The sequence below is a fragment of the Rhinolophus sinicus genome, chromosome 2 (genome assembly GCF_057876585.1).
Source record: "Rhinolophus sinicus isolate RSI-liver-muscle chromosome 2, RSI-T2T, whole genome shotgun sequence".
NCBI classification, from domain to species: domain Eukaryota; kingdom Metazoa; phylum Chordata; class Mammalia; order Chiroptera; family Rhinolophidae; genus Rhinolophus; species Rhinolophus sinicus.
This window is the reverse complement of record NC_142502.1, coordinates 174,267,378-174,292,905: the sequence shown is the minus strand read 5'-3', so window position 1 is coordinate 174,292,905 and position 25,528 is coordinate 174,267,378. Positions and strand designations below refer to the sequence as shown.

General features: G+C 44.9%; 1 protein-coding gene across 18 annotated transcripts in view; it reads right to left on the bottom strand.

Moving 5' to 3' along the window:
- Positions 1-25,528, bottom strand: part of DTNB (dystrobrevin beta) — a 189,154-nt gene that overhangs the window by 6,768 nt on the left and 156,858 nt on the right. For 8 of the 18 annotated variants that reach the window (XM_074331779.2, XM_074331783.2, XM_074331771.2 and 5 more), the window contains 3 exons: positions 23,034-23,054; positions 3,193-3,352; positions 2,275-2,364 (listed from right to left, as the gene is read on the bottom strand). In XM_074331779.2, coding sequence (XP_074187880.1) covers positions 2,275-2,364; positions 3,193-3,352; positions 23,034-23,054 — 271 coding nt within the window. The remainder of the gene's footprint in view (positions 1-2,274; positions 2,365-3,192; positions 3,353-23,033; positions 23,055-25,528) is intronic. The other 10 variants (XM_074331774.2, XM_074331777.2, XM_074331772.2 and 7 more) reach the window with 3 other exon arrangements.

Below are 25,528 nucleotides of genomic sequence, written 5' to 3'. Positions count from 1 at the left end.
AGACCTGCCCAATGAATGAGCTCACCAGACGTATTCAACCAGAGTACTTTTATCTTGGGAGGCAAGCTGGAGAAATGACTTTTAAGATCCTACCCAACTCTACGGCTCTATTATTTGTGAAAATCTTTCAAAAAAGAGGAGGGCAAGCTAGGGTTATAAATGGCGTGTCCTTACTGTATAGAATATATGTAAAGATAATCTGAATATCTAATCTCATCCTAACAGAAACCTCCAGAGAGAGAGTAGAAATGTGTTGGTGGTGGGTGAGGCTCTTCCCTTCACTGAGAACCTGGCGGGCTCACGTGTAAAGGGAGTTTATTTCTGCATTTTATAGCGATACTGTGCCCGTGTGGACTCAGTCCACATCGATGTATGGACTTCAGCGCTTGAGAGAGTAGAGCATGAGTGAAAGGGGCCCTCACGGGACTGCAGATTTGACATCTTGTCCTATGTGGGGATACGCGGGCGAGCGTCGGCTTCATGCTCCTAAGACCTAAATCCTACGGCCAGCTTCACCCCTTTGAGCTACACAGCTTTAGGCACATCCCCTTTCTGCTAATCACTCACTGCATTTCTAAGGCAAGGGGACTGGACACTGTGATCTTTAAGGTACCTTCCCAGTACATCACGTTGATTTTTTAAAAGCCAGCCTTTCCTACTATGAGAGGTTCCCAAGGATCTCCCTAAAGTTTAAGTTTTTGTGAAGACGTTTGGTCTGCACTCTGTGTTAATGATGTCTAGTGAACTCTCATCCTAGTGTGATGACTTTGTGAACCACTTATTTTGCATAAACCCTAAGAAGTCGCCACGCAGCACAAGTGTGGTTAATTCTATGACCTGAAATCCCCTAAGAAATTCCCTCTAAATATGGGGTTTCTGGAATCTGAAATGTGAGGAGCTATGCTGGGGAAGGCACTTTCTAATCAGTTGTGAAGTCACCTCAAAGGCAGTCAACTGTTCTATTTACCTGTGTGTATGGAGGGGGCAGTGCTTCTGAAGGGGACTAAGAAATGGTACCAAAATGGGGACAGTGTCACCATAACACTCCCTGCACAGGAGAACTGGCACCTTATCTTAAATGTATTGGAAAAAACAATCTAGGCCTCACACTTTTTCTCTTCTAAATGAAAATAGGCAGATTGGACAGCAAAGCCATGGATCAGACCCTGGTCTGGTCCCATAACACGAAAGGTGTGTGCTTTGTCCTATGGCGGTCCGAAGAATGACCCAGGCTTGCCTTCCCTAGGAACATGGACTGATGATTTGAATGTATGTGTTTGAATAAGTGTATGTGTTTGAATAGTTCATGGGAAAATTGCTTTATATTTTTATTTAATAACCTTGTTAAACTACTTCAAGGCATTTAAAAGTACTATATTAAGTGAAAAGAAACAAGGGGGCCATCTGTATGAATGTAGGAAAGGAACCTACATCATGTAGGAAAGGAACCCACTTGTTTAATACGTAACATGTAGGAAAGGATAATACGTATCATGTAGGAAAGGAACCTACTTGTTTAATACGTAACATGAGTATCTGACCACTGCAAAAAAAAAAAATCAGTATATATCTGGCAGCTACAAACCTGATGGATTCATAGGGATTCTTAAAGATATGATGCTATGGGAATGGCCTTTTTTCCCCCTCTTTTTCCTGGGTTTTATAGAAGGGGAAAAATGCCATGAGGTAAGGGTCTCTGGAAAAATCACTGAAAGAACTATATGAAGGAGAGACTGAGAAAGAAGTCCTAGATGAGGCTGAACATGAGGAGGGAAGGAAGCAACAGACGCAGGTCATGAACTTCAAGTGAAATCAGAGCCTAGTCATGGACAAAAGGAGAGAATAGGGTTTCAAGACCAAATCAAATAGGAGAGAGCAGAAAGGCAGCTGGGAGAAAGTCCAGAAGCTTTTGTGGCTGATTCGGTTGCAGTCATCCAGGAAAGCTTCGGTCAGGCCTGGGGAAAGAGCAGCTGTGGATGGGGCACAGGTGGAAGGCACATTAAGTGAGGATGGGGCCTCGCTGTAGTTAGTCTGAATCTCTTACATTCTGAGTGGTGTTTGCTCCATAAGGTGTACTCTTAAGAGAAACTGAAATGTGTAAGGATCTCTATGTGATCATGCGTGGGAAAGGGCTCTCTGGGTGAAGGCATCCCGTGTGTTCCTAGAAGGCAAAAAGACTGAGTGGTGAAATGAGGTGGTGTGTGTGCTCTGTGAGGACGTTTCAGCACGTGGGGAGGAAGCGAGCAGGGTGTGGGTGGGAGCTCTGGGCTTCACCTGAGTGGAGCTCCTTCACCAGGGACGACATGGTGTTGGTGATGGAGTCAGCAGCCACCAGTAGGTCATTGCGGAGGTTTCTCCTCGTACCTGAGAAGAGTGAGAGCAGAGGGTGATGCCGGGTGGGTGCGCGGGCGTGCGGGAGAGAGAGCGGAGCAAACGGCTCAGTCCGCCAGGCCTGGACACGGGGCGGAACACCGAAGGGGAGCAGGGGCTGCGGCAGCCCCACAGCTCCAGGCACATCAGGAGCACCAGGTACCCAAGTCTATTGCTCTCCTCCCTCTTCTTCTCTCCCCGCAGAGCAGGACCCTGTCAACTCCACGCTTCTTAGCCACAATCCAAAGAGCTGGGTTCCAGAGCAAGGATTGATCCAAGGGGCTCCTTGGCCTATGGCCGGACTTCACTCTCCAGCATTATTGCCTCCCTGGCTTTTGTCTCCACCCCAACAATACATCCTTGGCCGCGTCGTCTTCCCCCAACTCCGTATCACTGCTGGTTGCTCGCTCCCTAGACGGCTGTGGCAAGCCCATGCTGATGTGTCTTCAGCAAGGTCCTACTTAGAGAGCTATTCTTCCTGCTCAGGCTTCCTTTAAAGCGTTTCCAGGGCAAGCACATGATTCTGGGAATTATTCCATCCAATTCCTCTGGAGGAAGCAAAGCCCAAAGGACAAGGCACTTCTCACAACCTGGAAGAAAGAGCCCAGGAGCCCAGGAGGCCTGTTCTTTGCACAACCAAGCCTGAGGACCTCCCGCTAGAGACCAGCCCACCTAATGAGAACGGTTCTGCACTTGACTTATTTATATCACAAATAAAAATCTGATCATTTAAAACTAAGCACGCAGAATATCAGAAAGTAAGAATCTTGACTCTGTCTACAAAGCCCTTCAGCTCTCCTCACACTCTGCTCCCAAACTCACCTTGTGCAAAGGCCTCCTGCATGTCTCCTCCGACGCCGCTCAGCGGGTCTTGTGGACAATGAGTGGGTGTGGAGCCAGCGGAAGTGGAGCGGACGGGCATGGGCATTGGGTGGCCGCCTCCATGAGTGGGTGATGTCTGTGGCGATCCTGTGGCCTGAGCCTGGGAGAATCAAAGAGACAAAATATGTTATCTCAGGTATCTTATGTCTTTAAAGAAGGGGAGAGTCCTTTTTCCTGGTCAGTCTGAGACAGCGACAGGGCTTCAGCTCCGTGGTGCAATGCACTGCACTATCACGTTTGAAAGAAAGGAGTCAGGCTGCCTCCAGGACTGGAGAGAGGAAGAAAAAGAAAAAAGAAAGGGAGAGGGGGAGAGGGTTACGGGAGGAGGGAGAAGAGGGAGAGAGAACACCGTAAGAATAGACTCAAAGTGGGAGGGAAAGCAGAGGACTTTCAGGCGGACAGACTGAGCAGAGCTGGGTCAAGGATGTGAGAGGGGTGGGGTGACACAGTGGGAAATAAGACACACACATCTTCCATGTTTGTTTGCAGACACATTCATGGACATCATCTCATTTGATCCTCACAATACCTTGTGAGTATAAAGGGCATATATTTTTGTACACACTTTATAGGAGAAAAACAAGGATGCAAGAGTAAGAGCTTCATGTCAGGCTATATAGCTCGTCAGTGGGAGATGCTGGAATAACCCCTTCCCCCTCAAGGGCGAAGTTGTGTCCTCTGCCCCTCTGTAGCTCCAGACCGCCTGGCACATGCGCCTGCGTTTGTGTGTCAGGAGCTCAGCGGCCGGCTGTTTCCCAGGAGCTGGGACATCTGGACTGTCACATTGCACATGTCCAACACCCACAGCGAGGTCTTTTGTGGGTCATCCTGCAGGGACTAGGTGAGAATGGACACGTGTTTACTGGAAACTGAACTTTACTTGTCAAAGCTCTGCTGTAGTTTTGGAGAAAGCATGGAGCAATGGGATAACATGGAAACACTAGTGAGAGGGAGCCCACTGAGATTTGGGCTCTACTGCCCTTCAGAGCAAGAGCAGCTGAGTATGGCCGATAGACTGGGCTTTTCTGTGGCAGCAAAACTGGGAAAATATAAGCCAAAGTGTGCAAATGAGTTCAAATGAAGATCATGATCTTTTTGGGATCTAGCTCAGAAACCCCACATACAAACGGAATCAGCCCGAACAGGCTGACAGGCTGCATGCACAAAGCCTCACCTCAATGCCGTGACCAGTGTGGGCGCTGGACTACACAGAAACACTTTGTTCTCCATACATAGTTCCTACTTTGATGTGTGTGTGTGTGTTTTAGTTTGAGAAATTTAAAAAATACAGAAAGTTAAAAAGTATAACATACCACCTGAATTGATAATTGTTGATACTGTGTCCAATTTACTGCAGATAAATCCGAAGACCCCTTTCACCACCAATTCTTTCCAGCCCCAGTCCCCTCACCTTATCCTTTCAGAGGCAACCATTATCAAAGACTGGTGTGGGACTCCTTACCTATGTATCATATGTAACTCTGAATAATATATGATATTTCGTGCTTTTAAATTTTGCATGAATGGCATCATTCTGCACATATCACTTTGCAATTTGCTTTTATTACTTAGCATATTTTTTGACGTCTTTCCATGATACAAATAAATATGAACTTAGACCTTTATCTTACACATTATGTGTAAAAACTAACTCAAAATGGATCATACTAAACATAAGAACTGAAACTATAACACCGTTAGAAGAAAAGATTAGGCAAAAAGCATAGCTACAAAAGGAAAAAAATGGGTAATTGGACTTCATCAAAATTAAAAACTTTTTTTCAAAGGACATCTTTAAGAAAGTAATTGGGGCGGCCGGATGGCTCAGTTGGTTTGAGCGCGAGCTCTGAACAACAGGGTTGCCAGTTTGATTCCCACAAGGGCCAGTGAGCTGCGCCCTCCACAACTAGATTGAAGACAACGAGCTGCCACTGAGCTTCCGGAGGGGTGGCCAGATGGCTCAGTTGGCTAGAGCAAGCTCTCAATAACAAGGTTGCAGGTGCAATTCCCTCATGGATGGTGGGCTGCACCCCCTGCAACTAAGATTCAAAACGGCAACTGGACTTGGAGCTGAGCTGCACCCTCCACAACTGGATTGAAGGACAACAACTTGGAGCTGATGGACCCTGGAGAAACACACTGTTCCCCAATATTCCCCAATAAAAATTAAAAAAGAAAAAAAGTAAAAGGACAACTCACAGAATGGAAGAAAGTTTTTACAAATCCTATATCTGATAAGGGATTTGTATCTAGACTATATAAAGAACTCTTACAGTCAATAATAAAAGGACAAGTCACCTAATTTAAAGGCGGGCGAAGAACCTGAACAGACATCCTCCGAGGATAACACAAGTGTCCAATAAGCACAGGAAAACACGTTCAACATCATTAGCCATCAGGGAGATGCAAGTCTAAACCACAATGAGATACCATTCCACACCCATCAGGAGGGCTATAATAAAAAAGACAGATGACAACGAGTGGTGACAAGGAAGTGGAACCCTCATAAGCTGCTGATAGGAATATAAAGTGGTGCAGCTGCTTTAGAAAATAATCTGGCAGTTCCTCAAAAGGTTAAATGTTGAGTACAATGTGACCCAGAAATTCTGCTCCTATGTGTATATACCCAAGAGAAATGAAAACATATGTCTACACAAAAATTTGTACGCAAGTGTTCATAGCATTATACGTAACAGCCAGAAAAGTGGAAACAATCCAAATATTCATCAACTGATGAATGATTTAAATGAAAAGTGGTAGAGTCTTACAATGAAATGGGGTTCGGCAATAAAAAGGAAGGAAGTACTGGTGCTACAACATGGATGAATCTTGAAAATACGCTAAGTAAGAGAAGCCAGTTACAAAAGACAACATATTGTTTGATTCCATTTATATGAAATGTCCAGAATAGAGACACAAGGTCGATCAGTGTTTGTCTGGGGCTGGGAAACTTGTGACGAATCGAGGAGTGAGTGCTAATGCGTATGGGGTTCTTTTTGGGGTGATAAAATGTTCTAAAATTGATTGTGGTGATGGTTGCACAACACTGAATAAATTAATAACCACTGAATTGTACAATGTAAAAGGGTAAATTGGATAGTATGTAAATTATATCTCAATAAAACTATTATAAAAAGACACCACTGAGAAAAATAAAAAGATAAGCCAGAGACTGGGAAAATTATTTGCAAATTATATCTGATAAAGAACTTGTGCAAAGATCTTTTTGGATTTGGCACCAGAAGCAAGGGTAACAAAAGCAAAAATAAAAAAGTGGGACTCCATCAAACTAAAAAGTTTTCCACAGCAAAGGAAACCATCAACAAAATGAAAAGGCAACCTACCAAATGAGAGAAAATATTTGCAAATCATATATGTGATAAGGAGTCAATATCCAAAACATATAAAGGACACATAACTCAATAGCAAAATAACAAACAATCTGATTAAAAAATGGGCAGAGGAACTGAGTACACATTTCTCTAAAGAAGACATACAAATGGCCATCAGGTACATGAAAAAGGCTCAACATCACTAATCATCAGGAAAATGCAAATCAAAACCAGAGTGAGATATCACCTCACACCTGTTAGGATGGTTATCATAAAAAAGACAAGAGATAGCAAGTGTTGGTGAGGACACAGAGGAAAGGAACCCTTGTGCACTATTGGTGGGGATGGAAATTAGTGCGGCCACGATGGAAAACATTATGGGGGTTCCTTTAAAAATTAAAAATAGAACTACTATATGATCCAGCAACCCCACTTCTGGGTAGATATACAAAGAAAATGAAAACAGGATCTTGAAGAGACACCTATACTCCCATGTTTACTGCAGCATTAGTCACAATAGCTAAGATAGGAAAACAACCTTGTAAGCGTATTATCAGTGGATGAATGAATAAAGATGTGGTGTGTATGTACAATAGTATTTAGCAAAATAATTTTAGAGAAAGGAAACCCTGTTGTGTATGATAATATAGATGGACCCTGAGTGCATTATTCTAAGTGAAATAAGGCAGACATAAAAAGGCAAATACTGTATGGTATCGCTTACATGTAGAATCTAAAAAAAAGTCAAACTCATAGAAACAGAAGGTAGAAATGTAACTGCGGGGGGGCTAGGAGGCAGGGGGAAATAGGAAGATGCTGGTCAAAGGACATAAACTTTCAGCTATAAGATGCATAAGGTCTGAGGATCTAATGTATAACATGGTGAGTATAGCTGACAACACTGCATTGTATAATTGATATTTGTTGAAAGTAAAACTTACATGTTCTTACACAAAAAAGATATACATGTGAGGAGACGGATTTGTTAACTAACTGGATGGGGGGAATGCTTTCATCACATATATGTATATCAAATCAACACAATGTACACTTTAAGTGTATTACAATTTTATATGGCAATTATAGTTACATAATGCGGAACTAAATACAAACTAAAGAAAGAAAAAAACTTGTGTCCAGAACATATAAAGAACAACTGAATAATAAGAAGATAAACAATCCAATCACAAAACAAAGGCTTGAATAGACATTTCACCAGAGAAGATGTACAAATGGGCTAATAATCCACATGAAAAAATACTCAACATGAGTAGTTATTAGGGAAACGAAAACTGAAATCACAATGAGATACCACTTACTCACTGAAAAGCTACAATCAAGAAGAATACCAAGGATGTGGGAAAACGGAAACCTTTGTGCACTGCTGATGGACTGTAAAATGGTACAACCACTTTGGAAAACAGTTAGGCAGTTTCCTAAAATGTTAAATATAAACTTACCATATGATCCAGCAAATTTACTCCCGAGTATGTACCCAAGGGAAATGAAAATATGTGTCCTCTCAAAACTAGTACACAAATGTTCATTAGCAATAGTTTAATAGCCCCAAAGAGCACATAACCCAAAAGTTCACCGACTGGTGAATGGATGAACAAAATGTAGCTTAGCCAAATAATGGAATACTACAAAATCTCTTTTTGCTTATTGTTTTACTACTGCTTAACTTTTATAATCATTTTCCATTGACAATTAAACATGTTCTATCTTGTGAAATACGTTCTTCTATTTTTGTCAGTGGTTATAAAACATTTATTATTATTTACTTTTTCAGGGTATCTATCTTTTCTCCCCAACTAATTTATCAACACTTTAGGAATCCTGTTTTGGCTAGATAACATTAGCACATATTAATATTGCATTTTGGGGAACCACCTCTACCGTTTATCCTCTAATTACCATCACCCTTGCTTGTTGGCCATTTTTATGGGAGAGGGAGGAAATAATAAAGCATACAATTCATTCTAGTTTGAAGAGTGCTTACAAACAGCCAGATCTAGCAGTTTAAGTCCAAATCCAAACTAGATATGGAAACCGGGAGAAAGGTGCGAGAAGCCACAAAAAGGGCAAGATAGTCTGATGCAGAGGCCTGGCTTTGCAGGGGGTCCTATGAGCCAGCACAGTTTGGGACGCAGGAAAGCATGGAACCGGTGGACACCGCCTCTCCTGGGCCTCTGAGGGCTGAGGGGACCAGAATAAAGATCGTTGTCTGGGTTGCCTGAGCAGCCTCAAGGACGGACCATGCACCCCAGCAGCTGATGGTTTTCCCACAGGCTGATACTGGGAGAGATAAAGAGCCTGACGCTGTCTATCAACTATGTAAGAGTTAGAACCCCAGTGAGATCCACTGAGGACCCTGGACGCTGGGGAAACCTATGAATTCAGAAGCCTCAGCCACAGAACAGGGCTGCTGCCTGTGAGAACCAGGCCTGTCCACAAGCAAAGGACCGATCAAGCTGGAGCTTTGGACAATCCTCCCCTGACACCACAGACCCCGCGTAAGTCCCCAAGGCGTGGTACCAATCTCAGGCACAGGAAGGGACATGAGAACCTCTGAAGGGCCTGGCTTCAGAGTTTGCCTGGAAATGTCCAGCTCAGACAATGAGCATTCGAGAGAGAAATTAAGCCCAGTTAAGAAAAAAAAAAATTCTTTTGGTCTGAGTGTGTGGCCTGTGAAATTCACACTCACTTCACTGTGGGACAGCTATCGGTTGTCCCAGAGGGCAAACCCCACATTAAGCACATGGCAAGCACTCAATACATGTCCCTCAGTGACATCTGGGCTAAGCACCACTGCTGAAGGACTGGACGTCAGAGCTGCAAGAACCGAGACGAGCAAATAGTTGCTTTTTAAGAACATGAAACTGAACCTTTGCAAATATTTTAAAGGAAGATGATGATGGGGGATGAGGCCAGAGGGACGGGCAGGGCTGAAGAGCCACATGTGACTACAATCTAAGGTCAGGAAATGAAACTTACTGCCTACCACTGGCTTGAAAATAATCAGGCCCCCTTCCTGGGACTGTTGCCCAGGACATGCCTTCTGATGAAGATAGAAACCAGACTCCAGAAGTTGTCTTTGTTCAGAGCAGTAGAAAGAGAAGAGCTAGGAGCACTGTGAAGGCACAATTTTCCCCATGGACCTCAAACTCCAGCCCTTGATTTTAGGGTCATGTTGGATTAAAACAATGCTAAGGCGGAGCTGTCAGGAGCCCACTGAATGCTGGTTCCAGCACAGCACTAACATGTTGGCATCCCAGGAGGCCAGTAAATGCCAAAGGTCCTGGGACAGACACGAGTCACAGCCAATCGATGTGCATGTGCTTTAGCCAGGCCTGCGGCTGAGGGTTCACGAAGGCCTGGAGACCGGGGCTGACCTTGGATGACGTATACAGTGGGTGGTTCAGACAGAGAAAGCAAAAGGACTGGCAACAGTTCTTCCAATCTATCGAAAGAACTGCACTGTCTGGCCTTCAGGCCTCTACTTGCTGTTCTCTCTACCAGGAGCACTGCTCCCTCTGTGACATCTGACCAGCTCCTCCTGGTGGGTCCCCTAGGTGTCCGCTTCATTGTCACCTCCCCTAGGGTTAGAGATCAGGTCTTCCTGAGAGGCTCCCACAGGACCCTGACCAGCATTTATCTCACCTCTTCCTTACCTTTGCGCTTACCACATGTAAATGCGTAATAAATATTTGTTAAATAACAATGAGGTGTATCACGTTTCTAACCCTTTCTCCTCTGTAATGGAAAGTGGGAAACGCAGCCAGAATAGGCAATAATCTCCAGGGAGTATTTATCAGTCATTGATAAAGCTGTGTATGAACTACTTTAACTAGATAACTAAAATGTGGCGGGCAGACCTCTGAGATGGCATCCAATGACACACACCTCCGCCCCCCACCCCCCCGCCCCCAGTCACGCTTTTGTGTCACTTCCTCCCCTTGAATGTGGGCTGGGAGCACTACCTGTTTCTAATGAATCAGGTGGATGGGATGTCACTTTTGAGATAAGGTCATGAGACTGTGGCTTCTGTCTTGCCCACACACGTTCTCTTTTGCTTGTGCACTGAGACAGCCAGCTGCCATCTCGTGAGCTGCCCTGTGGAAGGGCCCAGGTGGCCAGGAACTGAGGGCGGCTTGCAGCCATGAGCCAGCATTGAACAGAGCCCTCAGTCCAACAGTCCACGAGGCATCTGCCAACAACCATGCACGTGGTTGAGCCTTAAGCTGACTTCAGCCTTGCGAGAGACCCTGCACTCAACGTGTGAGGAGCCCGCTAAACGGCGCCTGAATGCCCGGCGCATAGGAGCTGTGAAGTACTCTAAATCGATTTCCTTCTTAGCCAATCGCAGAGATGCTGCTCCTCTGGCCCCCATGCAAGTGGAGGCTGTGAGGAGACACACAGGATGGCGCTATCTTACGACAGAGTTTGAAATGAGGTCCTTCTAATGACCCAGGCCCCCGGACCCAGTGCCCCTCCCACTGGACCGCACTGCCTCCTTGCATGTACAAACTGAAGTGTAGGAGCACATACAGTTCGAGACAGTGTTTGCAGCCCTGAGCTGCACCCTCGGCATGTTGACAAACACCTACGAACCTGGTGAGGTTTGTTCATTCTCTGCCCTCTTGACAGGTCTGGGCCAGATACACACGCTAAGAATCAGGCTGGAGCACTGAGCTGTGCAATTGTACCTTGTCTCAAAGGCACAGGCGGGCTTTACATTCAAAGAGGCAGGCCCTCCCCATGGAGACTGCCAAGCACTCCACTCAACACAGACCCATCTAGAATGAGGGGCATGGAAGGAGGCTGCAGGGGGAGCATCACAGTGGGGACTTTAAGATTATGGGGAACCTGAGAATCACACAGAAGTTGGTAAAGGTGGAAGAACTAGTCAGGCGGCTCCGGGGGTGGGGGTAAGTTGACTAACGAAGGAATAAAACAATCGTGAGTTTCAGCTGCCAGGAGAGGGGCAGTTAGCCTGGGAAGCAGGGACGCTTTGCAACATGCTCCTTGGTGTTTTAAGGTTTCCTCATGTAAGGACAGTTGGATCTTGTTGTAATACAACCTACAACAAAGGCCTGAATACAGCACAGGCCAATCACGTGTCTAACCAATAACTAAACACAATAAATGCCCTGTAACTCAGGTTCTCTGAACACAGAGGGCCTTTGTCGTTGGGAACAATTCTGCTGGAAATAGAAAGCTAGAGAAATGTTATAATTTGAGAAGCTCTCTAGTCTGCTGGCTCTTCACTTCTTATAAATCAGCAAAAACCCCGAGAACCTGAGAAAGCTATGTGTCACGTCCCAAGAAAATAGTTCGGAAATTATGCTTATAATTTCAGAGGGATCATGACCCTAGGAAAATAGCTTCTGTTTTAGTCCAACGTCCAGTTTATATTTGAGGAGACTGAGCCCAACAGAGGTCACAAGGTCATAAATCAATGAGCAGAACGGTTGAGACTGGCACCTGGGTCTCCTAACTGCCTCAAACCGCTAGGAGAAACCAAGGCATGTTGGGATCGTAGCACCATGTGTCTGAGCCAGAAGGAATGGGGATCAGTCAAGACTTCTCGCTACTGAAGCTCCCCATGATTTTCCATAGGACAGTCAACTGTCAATCATTTCGATAAGGCGGCCAGTTTCCAATAAGAGTGAGACATGTGAGAAACAGGATTATGACTTGGTCTCTTGTCTAGAACACAAATCTAATACGGGAGCCCAAACAGGTACAGATAATGCCAGAGGTGACCCGAGGACACTGTGACCCCCACACCTGGCATCTGAGCAGAGACAGAGACTCAGCTACTGCGGCACAGAGACCCAGCGCACAGGGGAAAGGCGCTGTCGTTAGCAGGAAGATGACATGACTCTTCTGGGCCATGTGTAGGCATCCCCAGCACCGAGCCCCACACACAGTAGGGACTCCATGAAACTACCACCTTCCTTTTTCCCCTCATGGAACAGGTATGCATTTAAAAAATCTCCTTAAATGCACATTGTAGTCAGTTAATCAAGTCCACAGAGGTTTGTGGCAGAAAGCCTGATTTTGAGAGTTCGTACCCTCTATGGATCATTGATAACTGCACACTCCCCTCCACACACACCCCGCCCCCCAACAAAAACTCTGAGCTAAGCTGTTATCATGGTAACAGAAGGAGACACTTTAGTCTCCATTTCTATCGTTCTGACTCATGGATACCTGCCAGGTAGCAGATGGCCTGTGTGGACAATTACCTTCATTTTGCTGCAGTGTATTTAAATTAAACAAACTGGCCTCTTTGCTGCTGATTTTCCGAGGCCCTCTCAGAAAAACCAAAAATGAAAAAACAACACTGGGAGAAAGGAGCTACAGGTCTGAAATTTAGGCAAGGCAACCGTGAATGTATAGAGAACTGGAATGTATAAGGAATGGCCCTTGTATTTTTTTTTTCTTCAAGAAAAGGTGAAAAACAAACAAACAGAAAACAACCAAAACCAAAACCCCACATACTATTTTGAGCTGGCGCTGGTAGTGGCTCTGCTCAGAAAAGCAGCTGTCTCATCAAACATGGAAGTAAAAGGAGAAAGGATTATCTGACGCTGCAGTGTCTGTCCTGCTGCGAGATGAGAAAATAACTGCCTAACATGATAGCAGCTAAGATGGCTGGGAGGTAGGAGCAGGGACGGAAACGAGCAGATGATGGAGAATAGGGGTGGAGGAGATGAGAAAGACAACCCCATGGCAGTGAGCAAAGAAGCAGGTTGTGGTTCCCTCTGGGGTGAATTAGAAACAGGTAAAGAACAAGCCTAGAGACTTTCCTATCTTAGCAAAGGTGCCTACCTGCAAGCTTAGGTATGGTGTAGCTTTTAAAGAGAAACCTGGCTTCTAAACACCAGTGAGAAGGGCTGAAGAGTTTTATGATGTCTCTCTTCTCTTATCATCGTTCATACACATTTAGCTATCGTGTGTCTGTTGGAAGGGAAGGCCACCAAGAAGTCTGCCATGAGGTCTTTCCACAGACGGCTAACACTGGCTTGTTCCCACATCACTTCCGGAAACTCAGTGCTTACACATAACCTGTCACTCACTGTGGTGGCTTGGGGAGGTGTTGGGGGGAGGTGAGTGGCTCTAGACAGGAAACAGCTATTATAAGACTGCTGGATGTTTTGTGATCACAGCGTTGGCTATAGGTAGAAAGTTATGGTTCTCAATCTTCTCAATCCCCTCAGAAATGATTCTGTCTCTATTTAAGTCAAACTAAATTATATAGAAGACAAAGCTTACCCCAAGGCTTAAAGGGGGTGGGCGCAAGGTGTCTAGTTATCTTTCTTAGTGGAAGAGGAAAGCATATTAAGTTCTTGAGACAAAGAACAACCTACTAAAACTCACCATAAATCCAAAGATCAAAGGGAAGTTGAAATTTAAACTTTGAGATAGGGACGCTCATAAATTCCAAGACCAGAATTACCTTCTTTCTGTTTGTTTCTCCTAGTTTGCTCGGCTCTATTTGAAAATGGTATCCCATTTGTTCTCACTGCAGGATTTCAAAGCCAGTTCTCAGGAAAATGATCAGGGACCTCGTTGAAGGAAAAATCCCTATAAAACCAATACCAAACACTCTGACTGCACATTAGAAACAAAAAAAGAGGACAGGCTTCCAGGATAGCACAGTCCTGACTCAGACAGCTGAATCAATGATTGGGCAGGCAGCCAGAACCTCCCAATGATATTTTAAAATTCAATGAGACACATGTAAATGCTACCTACAGGGTGGCCAAACCTGCATATTAAGGTATGGCACCTGTCTTCAACACCACCACTCTTTTTGCTGAGTCCCTATTACATATTATACAGTGGTTAGAGTCCAGGCTCTGCAGTTCAGTGATCTAGTTTGGGTTCCAGCTCTGCCATTTACTAGCTGTGTGATGTTGGGCAACTGACTTAACCTCTCTGTGCCTCAGGTTCCTTACACATAAAATGGAGATGAGAATCTCTTCACAGGTTGGTGAGGATGAACATACAACGCTTCACACACCAGCTCAATAGAATACTCCCTGCCATTACTGTACTTCACAAGGTTCTGGGGGGCTAGGAAGGGGCAATGTCCACTCCACGGGCTCACAGACTCCCGGGGCAGGTGGGTGTATATGCAACTAGCATACAAAGGAGGATGAAAGCAGCTCTAGGGAGAGGTACAAAGGAAAAGCAGCAGAGCCGGGAAAGGGTTTCACTCTGACCCTCTGGAACAGAGTAAGGTTTCATAGAAGAGGTGGCATCTGAGAGTATCTTCAGGGGTACAATTTCAATAGACAGAAAAGGCTCGGGAAGGGCAATCCAGGTGAGGAAAGTGCGTGAACAAAGGCACCGGGCCTGCGCGAGGCTGTGTATGGAGGATAAGGAGCAGCGTGGGGAGCACGGAAGCCATGTCGTGGGAAAAAGAAGTGTGGGCCATCATCCTTCAGAGCCATAAATAAATAGTCATCAAGTTCACTTACTAGGCCATAGATGGGCAAACTATAGCCCATGGCCAAATCCAGTTCACCACCTGTGTGTTTTGTGTGTTTTTTTACAGTCCATGAGCTAAGAATGGTTTTTACATTTTGAAATGGTTGTATTTTAAGTGGTTATATAAATACTTACATAATACTTTCGGTTTGGCTTACAAAGCCTAAAATATTTACTATCTAACCCTTTAAGCAAAAGCTTGCTGACCTGCTATAGTCAGTGGCAGAGGGAGCTACTGAAGGTTCCGAGGAGGGAATGATGTGGTCATGTGATCTGTCTTTAGGAATCTGGGACAATGTGAAGGAGGGACTGAAAAGCAAGAGACAAGGAGACCTGTTAGGAGGCTTTTCCAGTAGCCCAGGTGACAGATGATGGAGGCCAGAATGAAGAACGGTAATAGGAATGGAAAGGAGGAGAGAGATACAGGTGAGCTTTTGGAGAAAAAAATGGACTGGACTTGACAACTAAGTAGGAAGAGCAGCAACTGGAAGAGAGCACATGTGTAGGGAGTGCTGGGTATGACACTAACATAGCAGGAGAAATGCACAGAGGAGTGACTTGTGGGGGAAGGTGACTGGAAATCTCTTACCATCCATTCCATAGCTAAACCTCAGAGTAAGGGATTCGGAGAATTCCTGGGGACTCAGACTGGTATCACAGAGAAAGGTTCTCTGGGCTCAGGACAGTGCTTCTTAATTGAGGACAATTTTACTTGCTACGGACCTGGGATGGGAGGAACTACCACTGGAATTTAGTAGGTAGAGGTCAAGAATGCTGCTAAACATCTTGCAAAGCACAGAAGAGTCCCGACCTCCCCCCCACCCCCAAAAAGAGTTATCTGGCCCCGTGTGTCCACAGTATGAGGATAGGAAACCTGGCTGAGGGTGACTCGAAGTCATGAGATTCTACAGAGGATGGCCTGCCCAGGGCTTCTTTTCCCAGGTGGTGAGCTGCTGTGGAGGGAAGGGCACGATAGAACCTTCAAGGGGCCCAAGAATAAACCCTGATAATCTTCTGCACAGTTGGGAGATGTCCCAGGGCCAGCTATAGGCCCGAGAGTCTCCTAGATTCTCTCTTGGTTTCCTCAAGTCTGAGCTGATTACATATAGGAGCTGCAATTTGAACTGTGAAAGCAATGAATAAATAATGAATGTTATATGTTTTTAAGTTAATAAGAACACAATAATAAAAGCACTGAAGGATTTACGGTTAGCTAGCTTGGTAAAACAGTGGTGAGTTGGTATGGATGCTTGTTAAAGGTAAAATACTTCAGCTGCTGTAAACCGTCTCTCTGCATTGCCTCTAATTTTATAAAACATGCCCCTTCCTCCTGCCCTCCCTCCTTCTCTCTTTCTCTTTTTTAAGCATTGGGACATCTATACTACAGCTCCAAATGAGAGTAATTCTACTTGCCAAATTATGATTAGCAGCAAATGGAGAAGCGTGTAAAAGAGTCTATCGCACCCTTTATAACACGCTTCTTTTAGCTGAAACTAAGCACAAGTTCATTTCAGCTCAGGACTCGAGGCCAGGCAGCTCCAGCTTCCTAGGTTAGCCTTGTTGTTCGTACGGGACGTCAAAACCAGCCTGAGGTCAGCTGGTACAGCACCAGGATGTGAGGAAATGCCTACAGATGCTCTCAAAATGAAGAGTCACAGATTCAATCTCATACCAAGAGGGGATGCTGGGGCGAGGCCCCCCAGAAAAAGGGCACTAGGAATCCCTGTTCTCCTGTGGGAGGCGTGGCCAAGAACCCCAGAGATAATAAAGGAGAGGGCTTCAGGAAGCAGGTGACACTCTTTTCTTAGAAAGGATGCTTCCTTTTGTCTGGAAAAGTGGGAGGTAGAGGATTGTTATGAAGAAACCCTGGGGGAAAGAGTTGGTTGCTGAAAGAAAGCTCAGACAAAGAAGTGAGGGCCAGAGGGTTTCAAGGTCACAAAAGGACACACCAGTCAAATGAACCCAGCTGGATTTCTGTAGACCCTTCTTAGTTTATAGTCTTTCCCCAATATAATGACTGGTATCAGTAACAAAAGGACCAAAGAATTGTGACCTTGGAAGTTTATAGATGAGGAAACTGAGGTTTGTAAAGGTTAGGTATATGCTCAGATAGAAACGACGTTTTGACAGTAAGATGTTATGAGTCAGATAATCTAATAGGCAGATATTGAACGTTTAACTCCTTTCTTCATTGAAGTGAATTTATTAAATGTGGTGGAGGTGAAGAGGTTGGACAAGACAAAGCCTGTTTTTCAGACCTGTCTACACGCTACTAGTCTCCTGGAAATTTCCTTTCCATGGTTGCTGATAACTGACTTATTGTCAAATCCAAAGGCTTCACTGTCTTATTGTCATTAACTTTCTCCTTCTTGAAACTTTCTGGGCTTTCATGAGAACCCACAATTCTGCCCCTTCTACTTACTACTCCTACTCTTTCTTCTTTTTGTCTCCTATGGGTTTTCCTAGGGCTCATGTTTATGGTTTCAACCCTAATTTTATGTTGAAGACTTCCAAATCTACAATGCTAGCCCTGTTTTCCCACCGAAATTCCAGTTGTATATCTCCAAGTATCTAGTAGACCAGACATAGGCTTTACTGTCTGCCCTTCTTTGTAACTCAGTAGGTTCAAAATCAGATCCAAGTTCCCTTCTAACCCAGATCGTCTCCCCATTTTCACTTTTCCAGTCAATGCACCCATTGCTTCCCCAGGTTCTCAGGCTCAAAACCTAGAAGTCACCTTTCCCTCGTTCTTTTCTGTTGATGCTCTGCTGAGACTCTGACGATAGTATTCTAGGAGCAGATACTGTGGTCCTAGGAACTCAATATTCCTCCAATGGAAGAGGAATCTCTCCAGCTTGGTGTGAACACTTTTCCTAGAGACCCTGGCAGATAGTCTTCCTATGTTGTATGCATTCTGGTCAGGAGATGAAGACAGAAATATGGCACAGGAGGGAAATTTAAAAAGCAGGTAGACAAATCTCTCATCTTGTCATGGATGAGAGGGCTATGTATTGGGGGTGCTGCAAACACCCAAAGCTACTTCCCCCGCATATCCTCAGACTGTAAACTCCTGTTCAGTGAGTTTTAGGGGAGTGAAATATAAATGGCTATTTTTAATATTGTAATGATATTTCCTCTTTTGGGGAAAAAAATAAAATGAAAACCAAACCCGACAAGCTGCCAGGTCCCCATAGTGAGTACAGGAGCCGAGACTGATGAGTGAGCACACTGCAGACTTTCACGAGGCCATCCACGTGCAATGAGACTGGCAGAGAGTCCGTGCACGCGGCCAGGACTGGGACCGGGCTGAAGGATTGTGGCACAGCCCCACGGTGCAGCACATTGAGCCTTGTTTACCAGAAGACATCTGTGGAGTTTGCAAACTTAGGAGGGCAGCAATGGGGCCTACGGCTCAGGATATCGCTGACCTGGCTTGTGTTTCTGTATTTAGGGCATCATGCCAACCATGAAATAACTTTCGCACTATTTGAGGGTGGAATGTGGGTAGGATTTCTCTTTTTATCCTCCAAAAGGCCACGCTCACTGCCTTGAACATGGGTAGTAAGACACAGCTGAATAAATAAATAAATGGCAATCCTTTGGCTTTCAGGAAGTAGACACAGGCTTCTATTTCAGAGTATGGGGGTGGGGGCAGAGAGTCCAGAAGATTTCAGAAGCATGAGAATCACTTCCCCGTGAGACTGTGTCCAAAGGTTAAGTGAATCAAGAGGGGAAATGACCCATGAGGCCATCAAGGGGTTCACCAATAATCTCTTTAATGGACAAAGTGGAGGACGCTTTTTTTGTTGTGTAGGCTTTTTTTTTTAAAGTATTTTCTCCTAAACTTACAAAGTTAATACTCATGAGGTTTGTTGGAGCCCTCACGGGTCCACCATGGCTGACTCAATACTGAGTGCCCTTCGTTTAGGCGTATTTGGTGGGAGTGTGGGCAAAGACGGGGGCTTCCAAGGGCCAGCCCACATCATGCTTTCGTTGGTGTAGATGTAGTAGGTTATTTGGTTCTGGAAATCAGAAAGGTCAAGATCCCATTTGATATCCCAAATGACTGAAGCAATGAAAGTGTGGCAATGTTCTCTTAGTGGAAGCCCCAAGATTCCTCTAACTCCGTAATTTTCAGAGCACCACCCATAGAATTACCTGAACCACCAGCCTGCTATGTGCTCACCTGGGTCATGGCCACCCCTGTGGGAGGCCCCATCTTTGTATTTCACTGTCTAAAGTTAGTCTTTAAGCCTGACGTTGATCTGTAGATAAAAGGTTCTATCTTCTAACAGGAGGGAATCAGAGACATGTTCAAGGAAACATATCCTTTATGAATAAATTGAACCTTTGACTTGGATAGCCCTTTTTTGTGTGTGTGTGTGTGTGTTAGTGATCCAGCAGTGGCATTTTTTTATGGTATACTGAGTCACTGGGGAGAATGAAACCCTGAGATGGCCCTAGAATGAACTGATACAGCTGAAATCCCTCCAGATTAGGACCGGGGTATTGTTTGCCTTAGAATGAAGTAGCCCACAGCTCAAGGGCGCCAACAGTGAGGAACACCGCTGCCAGCAGGGTCCTCGCCATTCTGCTGTGACCCCAGTGTGTGCCCCTTTGTGACGTGAGTAAATCCCACAACCACATTTCTGGCTGTGGGCATTGGGTTTTTACTGAGCAATGCTCAAAATATTTTCAAATGATACAAGTAACCACAGATATCCTGCATTTTATAGATTATCTGTGTTAAAAAATAGAGAATGACTTTATTCTACATCATCAGTATCTGTTCTTTAGACACGGAAATAATAAGAGTTAATAATAATACTAATACATTACCTTAGTGTGCCTATTCATTTGGTAGCACTGAAATTCGTTTTTCTGATTCCTTTTTATAAAGGACATTTCTGAACCATCACGTAGTCTCCTGAATGAATCTACCTATTATCTGGGAGTACCTTGAGCAAAATTACTGCTGTAGGTACCTGAACCAGTTATGTCGCTTACAGTGAACAAACTTATGAATTCACACTGTTTGATATCACAGTGTTGTAGATCTGGTAATACCAGTTTTCACGCAGCAACTATTTATTGAGTACAGTGCCTGCTGTGTGGCAGACACTGGGCTAGCGGCTGGGGATGCAGTGGGAAAGGCAGACAAAGTCCTTTAATTACAGTCTGAGGACTGTCGTGAGCCTGATTAACCCTGACTCAACTGATACAATCTAATTCCTGAACCTGTTAAACTATAGGCTATGTCGTGGGTTGAACAGTCACTCAGTCTTATCTGGAATAGTCAGATAGTTGTGCCCTTAATTATAACCCTTGGATCTGAAAAAAGAGAAGGGAAGGAGGGGGAAAGGAACGAGAATTATCAATTAATGTACTTATGCCACTCAAAGCACTTGAAAAGTGGCTGAGGCCTAAGATAGAACCACAGCACCAAAGTTTTTTTTACTACTCATTTTCCTCAAATTCCCCCCAATCCAAAATAATTCCTAATCGGGAAAGAAGCAAGAAGGCAGACTACATGAAAATTCTCCATAACAGATTTATGAAGCCAGTTTTGGGATCCATGTTCAGTAAATTCTTCATTCTGAAAGTCTTTTACCATTATTTTATTACCCACATAGGGTAATACATTTTGATAGGGAAGAAATTAAACTGTATCAGCGGGAATCCAGGAGGAAGAGAGGATTACAACTTAGCTCTTGATAAACGCCTTTTGGTGTCTCCCTCAGTAATGGTACAGATTAAACAGAAATGCTAGTTCTAAAGCTTTATAGTCTTTTCAGCTATATATGCTAAAAATGTTGTTGAACTATATAAAGCCATTCAGTTCAAATTTGAGCCTCACAAGTGAGCCTCAGGTAGGTCCAGTTTAAACTTGTGATGTGGACAGAGGACGTTTCTCCCTCTTCACAGAGCAGAACGTGTTCTCTCATACTATAATGGAGAAAGATGAGGAAAGGAACAATTTGTACCCCTCATGCTATGGACCATCCTATGAGACTTAGGACCAGATCATGAACTTGGGACCTTGGCTATGGAGAACTCCCATGACATACACACGAGTGGCTTGTTAGTGAAAGGCTTCAGTGGTCTGGGTCTGGCTTCAAAGGGATGATGATCTCTCAAAGAATCAAAGGTCATTGAAATGAACACGTTATTTAATCCCCTGTCTACTCAAGCTCGGCTATAAACTGACCTGAGAAATAATACATCACCAGTGGGAATTTCTTGGTCTTGGATTCCATAGTAATCCATAAAACTTTTTAAAAATGAAATGTCTGTTGGAGGTTCTACTGCTACCGCTAAAAAAAAAAAATCCATAATATCTTCCCCCTTCTGAAAAAGAGTTCTTATTTTCCCGATCACGTGCTTCCTTCCGAGCTGGCACATTCAGAGAGGGATCAGGAGCTGCTGGTTTGGGCAGATAGTTGAAGTAAGTTCCCAGCAAGTGGTTTGAGCTATAGTGAATCTTTGGGGTGTAGACGGGTGAAGAGGAGGAGGGGAACACTGGTGGTCAGCGATTGCAGGTGACAGGATGCCCTGGGTCAGCAGGTAGGGCACAGTCAATAGCAAGGGGATGAGCCTGACAGGGATGGAGCGGGAGAGGGGAGCGGGAAGCACACATCCTCCTACTTGTCTGCCGAGCTCTATCAGCATCCTCTTCCCTGCTTCTAAGCAACTGGAGGCTAAGTGTGGTCAGGCGACTCACTTTGGCCAATGAAATGGAGAAGTGATGTGCGTCACTTCCTGGTACAAGCATTTAAAGGCTGGGTTTGACTTTCCATCCTGGTCTTCTCCCGCTTTGCCAATGTCAGTGTATCTAGTGATATGGAATTGCCATAAGATCAAAGCAATAAACTATGCGTGAATGAGAAAAAAATAACAACAGACTTTTGTCACATTCAAGCCATTGAGATTTCTGGGTTGTTTGCCTCTCCTAACATCGTATCTTCTAGACCCTTTCTGACAGTCTGTCTTTCACTCTTCCTTTCTTGCCTCCTCCCTTCACTACCTGTCCCTTCCTTTTCTCTCCCCTTTACTGCTCCCCTAACTGGAAACAATAATAAACACAATGTTTTATATTCCTATTCTTAATCTAAAACATGGATAAATTTGTTTTTTGAAAAAGAAATGAGGAAATGTTTTGAATTAAACATTTCATATTTCTCTCTTTAAAAAAAAAAGCCCTGAGGTAAATGAAAAATCATCTATGCTTTGAAAACCTTACTATGTTATATAAACATATGGTGTAACTATTGTGGAGAGGCCTTCAATTGATTTTCTTGTGTGGGTTAGTGGCTATCAGCATAAATAAAAGCAAACATAAACCTTCCCTAAACACATGCAACAGCCATGCAGCTCAGGAAAACCAGAGCTCCCTCTGGAGTAGGCTCTGAACAGGAAATCACTTACAGCATAACTAATCACTTAGTTTTCACTGGTAACTTTGGTAAGAAGGCTACCGGAGCTGCGGCACCCAGAAGCCTGTTCAAGACGAAAGGACGTCGGGAGCCATCCAGAGAACTACTCACTTTCGTGCACCACCCTCATGGCATATTTAGACCCAGGTCACCCTCACCGCCCCGCAAGTTGTTTCAGGCAGTGCAAGTTCCTCTCCACACGAAGCAGCAGACAATGCAAGAGCCAGAAAATGCAACTGGCCTGGCGGAGCATGCATAGTCACATAAACACAACAGACGTGTACTTTGAAAACAAAATTTAACAGGTCCTGGTCTCAAATGAGAACATGCTCTACTAGGGGAACATGACGAGGACGTTGAGGCCATTTTACAGCACCAGGGCTTTACACAAACTCAATTCTGAGAGATGAACTTGTGCAGGGAGGCAAGGAGAAAGTTTTTACCAGTTATACGAGGAAAAGAACATGCAAAAGGAGGAAGAATCAGATGGAGAATTCTGAAATTCACTTACTGCCTGCTTTTGCTCTTCCTCCTAGAGGTGGTAAGAACGGAAAAAAGGGCAGAGGGAAAAAGGAGAGAGATTAATGCCCATCACCACAAATGTTTGGCAGCAATGACAGAAGAATAGGGCAAACCAGGCCAGGCCCGTGGCTTCAGAGATCGAAGCCCAGCATAAGAACATCATCAGCTGGACAGGGCAAATGGCAGGCCTCTGCCCCAGCCCGTCCATTAAATGCTAACTTCTAGAGTTGCAAGGAAAGAACCTTAGAAACCATCTAGTTCAACTTCCTCATTTATGCACCAAAAAGGCATAGAGGGCTTGCCCAATAACTATTTAGGGTTAGCGGAAAAGAAGCAGCTCAACCATGACTAAAAAGCCCATTTCACCATTCATAATATTCACAGGGGTTTAGGTCTATTTGTCCAGATAGTGGTCCTCCAGGTGTGGAATACAGACCAGCAGCAGCGGCAGCATCATAGATAGGAAAGCCTGTCAGAGATACGAATTTTGGGCACCACCCCCAACTGGACTGAAACTCTTGGCATAGGGCACAGCAGTGTGTTTAATGGGCCTTTCAGCTGACTCTGATGCTTGCTGTTTGAGAGCCGCTGCTCTAAGAACTTCCCCAATTAGCAGTCCGCATGACCACAGATTCATCTCTTTAGTCCCCTCCCCTCCACTGTTTTGGGCTGCTTTGCTTTTTTCAAAGATGCACACACATCCCCATTCCCCCAGTAAGCTGGAAACTGCTTCAGGGCCCAGAGAGGCCTTTCAAAAAGAATTCGCGACCTCACTTTTTCATTAATTCAACACAGGTTCACTGAGTTGTACTTCTTATGCATAAAGCCCTGGGAACGTGAGCTGGTCTCTGTGTTTGAGACCTTCCAGTGCCAGGCCCACAGCAGGCACTTGCTAACTCCCAGCTGTCAGAAGGCACCCAAGGTGCTGCAGAAAGAAGCACCATGACGATGAGATAAACACTCCCAAGCGTCTCTCTCCTCAGTCTGTTGCTCCTGTTATGCTGTGTTTTAATGGGTGTCTTTACTTTCCTTCTGCGCCTCATCACAGGTAACTATGGTCAGGTAGCTTCCGCCCATTGCCCCAGTATGTGCATCCAAGAGCTGTTGCAATGGTTCTACTGCAATTGGGTCCATCTGACCAGGCAGTCTGTACTGAATACATGCGGAGGAAGCCTCAGGAGAGGACGACTGCTTCTCGGTCTGCAGATCTGGGTGCAGTGGCAAGAAGGATTTCAGTAAAGCCAAGGAATTTCAAGAGGGAGGGAGAAGGGAAAAATTTGGAGAAAACAATTTTCTTCCTGCAAGGGAGAGACATGGACTAGAAATTAAATGGGTATCAAAAAATCTCTTGAGGAATTGAACTGGCAGCCTTGTGGTTGAGAGCCCACTGGCCCATGTGGGAATCGAACCGGCAGCCTTCGGAATTAGGAGCACAGAGCTCTAACCGCCTGAGCCACAGGGTTGGCCCTCTCAACCACAAGGTTGCCTGTTCGACTCCCACAAGGGATGGTGGGCTGCGCCCCCTGCAACTAGCAACGGCAACTGGACCTGGAGCTGAGCTGCGCCCTCCACAACTAAGACTGAAAGGACAACAACTTGACTTGGGAAAAAGTCCTGGAAGTACACACTGTTCCCCAATAAAGTCCTGTTCCCCTTCCCCACTAAAATCTTAAAGAAAAAAAAATCTCTTGAGAAGACTCCAATTCAGCACAGGAAGATGTTCTTCAGCATCAGTCAGCTGCCAGAGGCCTGGCCAAACCGAAACTCACAGGAGCCCAGGCAGTGAAGGCCCCGAGCATGAGCTGACGTAGCCTGAGGGTCTTCTAAGCGTTTACATCTGACCTGCGTGGCTCCAGTTAGAAGGCGCTAGAGTTCTGCATTTGGGAAGCCATCTCCCTTCCTAGCCAGGCTTCCCTGTGGGGCAGAACACTTTTCTCCCACACACTAGGTTAAGGACAACAGCCCAGGCAGAGTTATTGAACAATTAAAAAACGTACTGCTGGCACTAGGTGTTGAAATGAAAATTGAGATGGTGGGGGACGGAGGGAGCCATCCTGACAGGCTGAAATTGCATCTGAGGTCAAAAGACCAGTATGTAATTCCCTAGAACTGTTCTTAAGACACCTCCCTATTCTCACTGTTTTTTCCAGGTAATTAGAAAAAACCTGGTAATTAGAGATAATATTCCTTTGGTTCAACAGAAGAGGGAAATTTCAGAAAGCAATGTTTCATGCTTGCACATTTGGTAGCTGGTACATACAGCTTGGCCAAAGACACGAAATCATAATACTCTGCAGCAGACACATGTGTCAGGTCAGGACGGGGAGGTGGACAGGGCAGCATTTGCAGGACTTAGAGGGCATCCTGAGCACTGGGATCGGCTTAGGGTGGACTTTGGCAAAGTGTGACTTTGGATGGTATCGTATAATTTCAACTCACAAAAGTCATTCAGATAAAGCCCTGAAGGCTCGGTCAACACAGAAA